Source organism: Fusarium sambucinum, chromosome I (genome assembly GCF_050947815.1).
Source record: "Fusarium sambucinum isolate potato_lamoka chromosome I, whole genome shotgun sequence".
Taxonomy (NCBI): domain Eukaryota; kingdom Fungi; phylum Ascomycota; class Sordariomycetes; order Hypocreales; family Nectriaceae; genus Fusarium; species Fusarium sambucinum.
The window spans coordinates 1623195-1634299 of record NC_139294.1 but is presented as its reverse complement, the minus strand read 5'-3'; the positions used below and the strand labels follow the sequence as shown (position 1 = coordinate 1634299).

Below are 11105 nucleotides of genomic sequence, written 5' to 3'. Positions count from 1 at the left end.
TAGAGTGTAGCGTCTCTAAGGCAACCGATGGATTGAGGAATATCGCTTGTGATGTCACGGCGCGAATTGAATCTCTTTCCGTCTCTTCCGTTTCAGCTGAAAGTGTTTGCTTTTACTCATTGATAGACTTGAATGGCTTAGTAGGTGTGGCCTGTGCTGTTGTTCTTTTACCGGGGTGTATGGTACACCTGGCAGAGCTAGATGCATACTACGTTCACATGGGTTGACCAGTCGGTCAGTTGTGCACGCTTGTACATCTATGCGTGGCTTGCTAAAGCAGTCTATAAATTTAATGAAATCACTCCACAGTCAATGAACTCATATTTGAACATTTAGTCACCTGTTTAATGACTGTTAAGTGGCAGCATGTGGCGGAAATTGCTTGCATATTGTTAAGTGCAGTAGCCGTTTTAGGAAGTACAAACATTATGACTTTTATGCAGGTCAAAAGAGATAAACAGTGAAGCAATTAACAAATTTGTCTGCCAGTTCCATGCAGTGCGGAATAGATATGTATAATATTGCCGTGAAACTACTTTTTAGATGAAAAAGCAAAGAAGGAGGTGAAGAGATGGACCAATAACTGGAGTGCAAGTAGCAGAGTTGGGCTGCCACACACTGCATGCAGACTAAAGTGAATCATACCAGCCACTCGGTAAGGTTAAAACAGAACATAAGGGGTGGTTCGGGCGCCCAAAAGTCAAAAGTTCGGCGTATAGCAATGGATATCAAATAATTCACCGCATCTGTTGAGTTGAGGGTACAGAGTACTGTTATTAACATTAACTAAATCACACAAACTTCTCAAGTTTAATGTTGTCGGCTATATATCCTTGTCACTGACCTCATGCAAGTTGTGCCTGCAGCATAGCCTAGCCTATTAATGTCACTAGACGCCAGTCTCTTTTCAGGGTCAGCCTGGATGATATGATGACAGCAAAACGGTTGCGCAAGGCATAGTATAGGCTCACAGCCTTTGAACTGATGTCACCGACTTGCTGTACTCTTCTATGACTGTTCTTGAGACCTGCATGTAAATATCAACAAACCAACCTTGAACACATCAGCCACGAACCCAGTAGATTGGCCCACCTACGTCCCTGAACTAGCATCCCCACCTTGGCAAGGACGCTCTGCCGCGATCATCAAACTAAGCGGTGTTCCAACGAGCGACTGCGGTTTTTTCTCTAGCAGCAGAAAAGGTGGTCTACTAAGTCTTAGGTTACAAAAATAAATAATCTAATAAATATGGTCTAAATAGCATAAAGTGACTTACTACTTTAGTTCACTAGGCTAACAGTGGCCAATATTTCTGGTACCCTGTGGTCTGCGTCTCTCTTTTCTACGTTGGTTGTGGCTTAAACGCTATTAATCTAGGCCTCGGAAAAGAGCAAAAGACCCAGCTGAGCCCTGGCTCGTTGGCAGTTTGTGCTGCAAGACACGGAGCATTTGCAAACGCTGCTACACGCTAACATAGGTCTTCTCCTGCCCCCAAAACGATACCCGCTTTCTGGGACTGCAACTCTTCGTCATTCTCACCCCCGGTCTGATTTTGGGTTGACCCTCGCATGCTTCGCCTTGCCTTGTTTTGCCTCTTTCAACTCATAGCCTATGCACTTTCGCTTCGACATTGTTCACTTCTTTGTTACGATCGAAAACACTCTCAATTCTTTCCATTAACTTAACTTCAAACCCACTAATACCCGCCGGCTCTTTCATCCGCATTTTCTGCAGTGCTAGAGTGCTCCTTCCTTCTTCTTTCTAATTGTCACTACAAACAAACCATTCTACGGCTGCAACTTCTCTTTTGATTGCAAACATGTGCAATTAGAGCAGGCACTTCCCACCTCCCTCCTTTTTAGACTCTTCCTAGGTACTCCCGCTCTTACCTACCTTTCCGACGAGGAGCAAACTCTACCTGGTCACAATGTCTCCTTCGAGTCCTTTATCTTCCATCCCTGATGGAGGAGAAAACTCAACTCTCTCTTCGCCGCTTTCGACCCTCCCTAAAACACCGTCTGCGCCTTCGTCGCCCACTATGCTAGACCATACAAAGCTCGACCCTACGAAGCGCTATCCCTCGCCTTCGACGACCGCCTCTGGCCCCCATTCTCCTGCCAAGACGTCCGATCTTCCGTCCGAAGACGATATTACCGTTAAACCTGATGCTTCTGGCCCTCCACCTGCCAAAAAGCGTCGAATTACGCCTCCTAAAGAACGCACAACCGAGTATTTGGATCTTATGAAAGGCGACGAGGAACAAACAGAAGAAGATACTCGCCAACTTAAAAGGCTTCTCGATACACTAAATAAGAAGAAGAAGATTGTTGTCATCGCGGGCGCTGGCATTTCTGTTGAGGCTGGTATTCCGGACTTTCGATCGCCCACTGGCCTATTCGCATCTGTGAAAAACCAACATAACCTTAAAGGCTCCGGTAAAGACTTATTCGATGCCTCGGTTTATAGACACAACGATAGCACCAAATCATTCCACGACATGGTCAGAGAAATGGCTGCCCAGACCAAAAGTGCCAAACCTACACGGTTTCACCACCTGCTAGCATCTCTGGCCAAGGAGGGCCGCTTATTACGCCTCTACTCGCAAAATATCGATTGCATAGATACATCAATGGAGCCTCTGGCCACTCAAGTCCCTCTCGACCCCAAAGGTCCCTGGCCCACCACCATTCAGCTGCACGGTGGCCTACAAAAAATGGTTTGTACTAAATGCAGCAGCCTCCAAGACTTCAAAGGCGAACTTTTCAACGGCCCAGAGGCTCCGCTCTGCCCAACATGCAAAGATCTTGACGAAGTTCGAACAGCTCATGCAGGAAAACGGAGCCACGGTATTGGGAGGCTGCGGCCGCGAGTTGTGCTTTATAATGAGTTTAACCCAGACGGAGAGGCCATTGGAAACGTTTCAAGCGCGGATCTCAAGGCACGCCCTGATGCCGTTGTGGTCGTTGGTACCACTCTCAAGGTTCCCGGAACCCGCAGACTTGTTAGAGAAATGTGTCAAGTCACACGAGGACGAAAGAACGGCGTTGCCATCTGGATTAACTTGGAGGACGAGCCCAAAGGTGTTGATTTGAAGAACTGTTGGGATATTGTGGTGCGGTCAAAATGCGACAACGTTGCCCGTCTCACTGACCTCCCTCAATGGGATTTCAACATTGGTGAGGGTTACGAGCTTACCAAAGAAGAAGAACAACATCTGGAAGATCGCCTGGCTAGGGGCAAGCCAACGTTTGAGGTCAATATTCCGGCCAGTTCACCCTCGCTCAAACCAGAGGTGGATGAGAAGCCCACTGCCAAACCAAAACAAGTCGAACAGGCCCGAGGAATCCCAACACCCAACGCAAGCCCTAAAATCTCAGCAGCCAAGAAGCCAGGGAAGAAACAAAGCACGCTTCCTTTCGGCGGACAGCAGCCAACAACAACAGCCGCTACATCGGCACCCAAGTCACGCAAACGCAGAAAGCCTGCTCAACCTAAACCCAAACCCAAACCCAACCCACCAGTAATTGGATTCAAGGCAACCAAAAATATTGCCAGTCAGAGTCAGGACAAGGCAAAGAAACCTGCATCAAGGGTCCCCGCAAAACGAAAAGCGACGGTTTCAGACCTCACACCCAATTCAAACGCCAATAATACTTCTTCTCCAGTCACGAACAAAAAATCAGACACTATCTCACCAAAGTCCAAACCATCAGGCATGCAGGATCTCATCGAATAGAAATCGAAAACAGCTTAGCCGGGAACGAATTATAAATTATAGGACAACATCAGATGGCTAATATCTTGTTATCTGTTCCTTTTGGCATTCATGGCGTACGGGGTTGTTTATATCAAGTTATACGAACCAAGTTGTCGTTGCAGGAAGCGGCAACACGAACAGCAGTGATGTATATTATTGGGAGGGTTACTTTTGTTCATTTAGGTACAAGTTTCGTTATACCAAGAGGCCGAGGCAAAAGGTGCCCGGATCGGCCTGCGGGATACAGGCGTTAGGAAGAGACCCTATAGCTAGGTAGATGGCTGGGGTCTGTCACAATCATAGAGAGAGAGGCGATAATAGATACGCTTAGAGCCAAACCGCCATGCCATTTCGTGACAGGGCTGTCCTTTGAAATTATTTAAGTAACTCAAGTTTGTATTCCTGGGTATCATATCCTTAGAGCGCCAGCCATTGCCCGTCCATTTGCCAAACACAATGCCTCCCAAATTTCGCTTGCAAATGCCTGCCTTACTGCACGTGTACTTCAATTGTATCATGCTCTTCGATCTCGGCCGTTTCCATTTCGACGTGCTCTTCGAGACGCTCACCGTCCCACCAAAGAGACACCTCCCTGTCAGTACTGATCTGGCGCTGTTTGCGGAAGACGGCGATCAGGGTATCAACAGTCGTTTCTGGCATGACCTTGCATTCAAGCGGCTCGATGTCGCGACCCTTCAGCATGATTATGAATCTCTCCCGCTCATCCTGCTGAGGTTCCTCCTCGTCAGGGACTTCCCCTGCGTCCCGTCTTCGTTGCAACTGCTCCTCCTGCTCCATCTCCTGGAAGAGTTCAGGGGTCCATGCCTCGATATGTACCACGGACCGGTTTTCTCTGAACCCAGCGGAGCCAAGACCATCAGCTTCTACCTTTCCGTTGGCAGCTGGTCGAATACCTAGGCCAGTAAGGGTTGAGGTGTTGTATAGTTTGCTTCTTCGCCATGTGAGAACGATGTCATCGGGGTTGAGGTCCAGACCCTTCTTGCGCTGGTGCTTCACCCATGCATCGCGTGCAATACGGAGCTGCTTGTCAAAGAGAAACTTGGCCACCAAGACGCCAGAACCAGGTATGGTGCTGGTGATCATAACACTGATCACGTCCTTCTTTGGCGAGTCGTTCGTGCTGGCCGACTGCTGCAGGGCTTGCTGGCGAGCCCGATTCTCCTCAGCCCTGCGAATGTACTCCGCAAACTCGTCGTCCTCCGCTGTTGCTACCGGCGGTGGTGTGGGCTCCTTAGAAGGCTTTGTCGAGGTGAAGTCGTTGATCTCAATACTACTGCTTCGTCGATTCGCCATTTGGCTTGGCCTCACCTCATCTTCCGAGTCCGAATCAATTCTAATGGCCTGCGTAGCTTGCTTGGGCTGTGGTGGCGTGACCTCTGGTTTTCGACTTCTGACTGGGCTTGGGGAATCAGGTTGTGGGCGTACTCGTGGTGTCGGCGATGCATCAGGGAATGGTTCTTCATCTTCGTCCTCGTCTTCAGTTTGCATGCTCAGTAGTGGTTTTTGAGTTGAATTTGAATCGAGTTTTGATCGCTTTGAGGGTGGAGGCGTGACAAGTTCACTAAAAGAGTCAACTGACAGTTCAAAGTTGTAAGGTGGACAGGCAAACCTAGCTCCGTCAGCTCCGTCTTGTGCCGAAGCCTCCTCTGCAGCAGGAGTCTCTTCGCTTGGTTGAGCGGACGGAAGGTCTTCCTGGACATCGTTGTGATCACCCTGACTAAAAACCCCAGAGTCCTGAACATCTTCGGGCTTGTCGCGCGCTGGCTTCTCTTCAGTAGCCTCGAGTTGTCGACGCTCTTCCTCAAAGTCAGATGCGCGACGTTTCTTTGAGCGCCGGTCGATGTCGGCTTGCATGACAGACACCATCTCCTTTCGACGGCTAAACAGAGCCAGTCCATCATCGTCACTATCGTTTGCTTCTTCTGGCTGAGTTGGCTTGGGAGCAGCCTTGCGCATCGCAGTGGGCTTGAAAGGCAGTTTCTTCATGTTAGCGCAGAGTTGCTTGTTAGCGTGCACTGAATAAGAATGGTAGCAAGTTTGGAGCTTTTGCTTTATGTTTTATAAGGCGCGCCACAAGGTACCTAGGTATGTAGTTGTGTTTGTGATTAACTGTAAGAATATGTAGAACAAAGGATCATGGAAGGTCGCAGGCGCGATGCGATGGCACTTAACGCGCCCACTTTATGCAGGTGGGATGATTTATGTGGAGGAAATAGGGACCTGGGCGGCCTAAAATACCCCCGCTACTACCGCTGTAACGAGATGTTAGGAGTGCTCGCAGCGTTCGGGTCAGTCACAGTGCGAGTCGGCACGTTTGCGGACCAACCTTAACAGCACAACGAGGCATCAATCTTTCTTTGACCAAACAGTTCCCCCCACCAAAGCTCGATATCATCAACCTCTCCCACCACCAACCTCACGGAATCAACCCAATCGCTTCCACAATGGAGAACGGCGCTATTTCTCAAGGAGAGGGCAAGGACCCTTCAAGCTTTCTCGGCAACATCATCGGCAACCCTGTCACTGTCAAACTCAACTCTGGCGTCGTCTACAAGGGTGAGTCTATGGTGCCCTTTACCCATCAATGTCATAACCACGACCTGGCATATGATGGGCATTATGACACGCCTAATTGGGAAGAAACTAACTGGTGCACGTAGGCGAGCTTCAGTCGGTGGACGGCTACATGAACATTGCGTTGGAAAAGACAGCAGAGTATGTCAACGGTCAGAAGCGCAGGGAATACGGTGACGCCTTTGTGAGAGGAAACAACGGTAAGTAACAAAGCGACACATTTCCCTCATTCGACAACTCATACTAACGAATAATACAGTCATGTACATTTCAGCAGACCCATGAGCGCTTGATGCATAATGAAAACCTAGCACACTTCACGACTAAACTCATGTCAAAATTCACTATTTCAAGCTATCTCATTTAAGGACCATCCAATCGTGATACCCAGACAATCAAGGTGCATCCATGAAGCTCAATCTCGCCCTTATTGTTAAACTCGCCGCCACCCTCTTTCACAATCTTGTCGTACTTCTCTCTAAAGACCTGGCGCTCCTCGCCTTCTCGGAGCGCGTTCCAGCTGAGGGTGTTGAATCTGTCCCACAAGGCCTCAGGTGTCAACCAAACCGACCATGGAACCTTGTCAGTCTCTATGGGCGTAGAGAAGAATGGCTTGTCAGCCTTGGCCTGGCGTTCAAAAACCTGCTTCCAGACCTGGTGCCGGAAACGAGGCTCACTGTCCGCCTTTTCGTTAAAGTTGAGGTTCAGTAACTCTTTCTCCCAGCCTGTAGGCGAAGGCCAACTCTCGGGCTGGTTGTCTGAAATTATGGTCAGTCTTGAATAACGTCAACTAGGAGGAGGGCTTATCTAGAAAGCACTTACACGAGTCAACGTTCCAGATCAGTCCAAGTTTGGTACCAGGCTTCAGAACTCTATGGATTTCCTGGAGAGATTCTTCTTTGGCAAACCTTGAGATTCGTTAGGGCATGCTCTTTCTTTCCAGAGCGAGTGACTTACCAGTGAAATGCCTTGTCGAAGTTAGTTTTAGTCCCTGCTAACCGCTTCAACCAAGGGGCATGCGAATATCTTACCTGTGCTATAATACAACCGTCTGCCCACCCATCGCTCACATGCTTCATATCAGTTGCCGTCCCAGGTCGAATGTCCACTTTGTGGAGCTTCTTTTCTGCGAGATTGTTCCTCATCGAATCCAATGGCTCTACAGCAACGATCTCGTATCCCTCTGGCCTAGCAGCCAGAAGTTCGGTAAACTTGCCGGTGCCAGCTGCGAGGTCTATGATCTTGGCGCTTGATTGGCCCTCGAGACCAAGACGTCCAAGAATATTGGTGACAGCGGCAGGGGGGTAAGAGGGTCGATGCGTGTCATAAGACTTCGCATCATCGAACCCTCTGGTTGCGATGTCATTTATAACGTGAGAAGAAGCCATTGCAACAACAGCGATCCTACAAGGTAACTGTGGAGTTCCAGCTGGTATTGGTCAAGTTTCCTAATGTGTTTGAACTGGCTGACAATCAAACGCGCGCAGGAAATAGAAACGAAAAAAGACCATGTTAAAAGAGACATCTATGCTTTTATACATGAACAGCCATTTGCCTTCCCGCGGGAGACCCGTTTGTGGTGTTGCTTCTCCAATGTTTGTATCAACGAATGGCGCTTAGATCTGGCTGCCGACTTGGAGAAATACTCCAAATCGGGAACAATCCGACGGATTTACGACGGAAACCCGACAGCTGTATGTGACCGTGTTGTGTAATTCAAGTCGAGGCTCTGATCTTTGTTGGCATTTAAACGTCTTGGCTTAGTGGGAAGTTCTGGTCTCGTATATCCGTTTATTGGAGTGATGTCATCTTGTTGTAAAACGTCCGAGGCTGCTTGGCGATGAGGCGTGGTCTCCAAGTTGAGTTTCGACGGTAGACATTCTGATGACACAAGGTCAATCATCTTTCCTTTTCCTTTTGATATTCTGATACGGCGCCCGACTAATGTAGCTGAGGGTGTGACTTGGCAGGACTCGGGCGATTTAGGTCGTGAGATCCAGATACCTTCCACCTCAATGCCACTCTGGATCGCACGAATACCGAAGGGGATGCCGGGGGGTCGCATGTTTTGGATACCACAGTATGACATTAGCGATAGTCTTGCCCGCTTCTCCTCGTCGATAATTTCGTGACGGCGCATTGCGCGGTTGGACCACCATAGCTTGATAAGTCCAGCGACAAATACAAGAACGATACAACAGCCGAGAACCTTGGGTTTAGAAGTCAGTCAAAAGCGTAGGCAATATATACCAGTAGAGCTACATTATTATGCAGATACTGAGTCAACAGTGTACACGTACAAAAGTCATCTCTTGCCAAAGCTCCCAGCTTGTAAAGAAGGTACCCATGGTGGGCTGAATGGTACGAATGAACGACGATACTCGTAAGGCTCCTTGTTAAAGAGGAAGAAAGAAAAGAGAAAGACGATAGTTTAGCTTTTCAAAAACATTCGGTCGAATTCGATGTTTGAGGCACCAAAATCGTAGCATGGCAATCCAGGTTCCAAAAAAGAGCGAGTGTTGAGACCAAAGTAAACGCAGGGGAATCAGAAACAAGACCTACAAACAGCCACATTATAGCGTCTTCCGCATACTGCGTAGTATTATTCTCTGGGTTTGAAAACGCAGGTACGGTGAATGTGTTGGGAGTTTCTCCTTTCCTGATTCACTGTGGCGTCCTGTTTGTCGGCAAGTGCGCTGTCGGTGATGGGCAGTGTCACTTGGGGAATCATATTGACAGGTCGATATGATAGCTCCTTCTTTAGCTCTTAGGTATTCATTCATTTTGAAAACGAGATATGCGCACTTACATTGGTACCTATAGTTTAGTAGTAATATGGCTGCAAGGGGAAATGTAAACTGATACAAGGCCAAGACGCGAACCTGCATAAGGTGCGGAAGCGTTCTTTCAACAGTTATCGGTAACTTGAATTAGATCCAAGTTGATTACACAAGATTAAGACTACCGATCCAATAAAGTGAATGGTGGTTGTCAATATTGTTTGTCTTCTGCGGGCTGGATTTGATAGTAGCACCAACACCTGGCAATAAGCCACTTCGGACGTTGACACAGGAGTCTGCACCATGCTTTATGGGGTGTTTGATTGTCAATTAACCAATGTATATGAGATTGTACTGTCTGTTCAATAGCATATAACAGTCCTGACCGGGTTGCGTTGTCACTTGACGTTTGTATAGGGTGTTGGTTCCAGCCAATCAAATACAGAGCTGTAGAGATTTGAACCAAACATAGGTAGGCATGTCAAATCACACAACATTTAACTACATCTATCAGACTCTATGTCGGTGGCTGTGGTCCCTGTCATTCTCAAATGCACAGTATTTGACATGTCGAAACATGTTTCGGGTAGCGACATATCCCTAATTGGTAGATGTGCGTGTGCATAGAGAATCAGATTGGTGCAACGAGACGAGCCGTTGTGATGTCTTTCTTGAGTCATGAAAACGTCCCTCTTCTACTAAATATGTCTACTAAATAACTATGTCCCAGAGTAGGAGAAGAGGAAAAGCTTGATAGAAATTTGCTTAACCAGCCAATGGCAGTTTTCTGAATCATGCTAGCTACTCTGCTGGACTGATCTATCGGCGTCGGCATTTTTGGAAAGCCGGGACTTGTCGATAGAAATCGGCCGGTGGCTGCTTGCAGGACCCCGATAAAGACCGGATCGGCGGGTCGGACCCTTTCTGGGACGACTTTTGAGAATCGATCCACCTTGTTCGGATATCCCGGATTATGGTATGTCTCTGGTTGAACCATTCTTCTTTACCGCCCTGTCTCTATAGGACAACCAATTGGAGAAATAGCCAAAAAAGAGTCTTGACATCAAGACACAGCTTTAGCGACCCCCAACTTGGAAATCAATGAACGCTTGAAACCAAATCTTGATGGGGGTTGGATTGGGTTGGCTCTGAATCAGGGAATGATCAATAAATCGTCATAGGAAGTACGTACCTTGTCTACAGTTGTATGTGTAGCAATCGGCTGAATTTAACCTCACCACCACAAACGAAAAAAGACCAGGGTTAGATTGATCACGGACGTTACACTATGATACAAATCTACCCTTGAACAGAACGGAACAAGATCCAAACTTAGTATCTCCCAAATCTGGGACATCTCCAGGAGTCTGCCTTGGTTGATGACATGTCGATCAGTTGAGGATACCCAGGCTAGGTAGGATAAGATGCCGTGCCGCCCGATCAATCTATAGATACTGTCTGCCGAAAAGCGACATATCTATCCAAGTGCTGCGTGTGAAACTGGAGACGATCAGGGCCGCGGAAGCAAGGCATTCCCCTCACGACAGTTACAGTTGCATCAGGAGTGGTTATATGCGCCGACTTTGAAGTTGGTGGGTACGTTAGACGCCAATAAAGCCATTGCTCGACCGATGACGGTAAGCGTTGACCCTTCTAGTCTTGGCAAGACCTGGTGTCAATCAAGCAAGTCCCTGAACCCTACCTTGGGCTTGGGACCTGACTCTAGCGCTGTGCCGTGCTGTGCTGCGCTGCGTTGTGCTGATCTACAACTGGCGATGCTCGGCTGACATGCATTTCAAAAGATGGCTGTGTATAGTTTTTGTTACGCGAACAACGAAGCAATGCTTGGCCATGTTAGTGTAGAGACTTGTTGATGCTTGTTTTTGTTTTTTTGAGTCTCCTGTGATTGCAGTGTTTCTCGTCAATGTGAAAATAAATACCCTCAATTACGGTGAGGGATATGAAAAAGATAT

General features: G+C 47.9%; 5 protein-coding genes across 5 annotated transcripts; 2 read left to right on the top strand and 3 right to left on the bottom strand.

The window, feature by feature from the left end:
* Window positions 1–1927: 1927 nt before the first annotated feature.
* Window positions 1928–3736, top strand: FSST1_003270 (DHS-like NAD/FAD-binding domain-containing protein; the record flags this gene model as incomplete). Its single annotated transcript, XM_083229337.1, has 1 exon — window positions 1928–3736. The coding sequence occupies one exon, from the start codon at window positions 1928–1930 to the stop codon at window positions 3734–3736; it is 1809 nt and encodes a 602-aa protein (XP_083086700.1).
* A 510-nt stretch (window positions 3737–4246) lies between these two features.
* On the bottom strand, window positions 4247–5764 carry FSST1_003269 (ubiquitin-2 like Rad60 SUMO-like-domain-containing protein; the record flags this gene model as incomplete). The annotated part of the gene is made up of 1 exon (XM_083229336.1): window positions 4247–5764. One exon carries the CDS (start codon window positions 5762–5764, stop codon window positions 4247–4249), a length of 1518 nt encoding a protein of 505 aa, XP_083086699.1.
* Window positions 5765–6222: 458 nt separating this feature from the next.
* Window positions 6223–6637, top strand: FSST1_003268 (U4/U6-U5 snRNP complex subunit LSM6; the record flags this gene model as incomplete). Its single annotated transcript, XM_083229334.1, has 3 exons — window positions 6223–6334; window positions 6439–6552; window positions 6612–6637. The coding sequence occupies 3 exons, from the start codon at window positions 6223–6225 to the stop codon at window positions 6635–6637; spliced, it is 252 nt and encodes an 83-aa protein (XP_083086698.1).
* A 78-nt stretch (window positions 6638–6715) lies between these two features.
* Window positions 6716–7740, bottom strand: FSST1_003267 (S-adenosyl-L-methionine-dependent methyltransferase; the record flags this gene model as incomplete). Its single annotated transcript, XM_083229333.1, has 4 exons — window positions 6716–7110; window positions 7175–7260; window positions 7310–7320; window positions 7384–7740. 4 exons carry the CDS (start codon window positions 7738–7740, stop codon window positions 6716–6718), a joined length of 849 nt encoding a protein of 282 aa, XP_083086697.1.
* Window positions 7741–8024: 284 nt separating this feature from the next.
* Window positions 8025–8700, bottom strand: FSST1_003266 (uncharacterized protein; the record flags this gene model as incomplete). Its single annotated transcript, XM_083229332.1, has 2 exons — window positions 8025–8561; window positions 8653–8700. 2 exons carry the CDS (start codon window positions 8698–8700, stop codon window positions 8025–8027), a joined length of 585 nt encoding a protein of 194 aa, XP_083086696.1.
* Between the last annotated feature and the right edge of the window lie 2405 nt (window positions 8701–11105).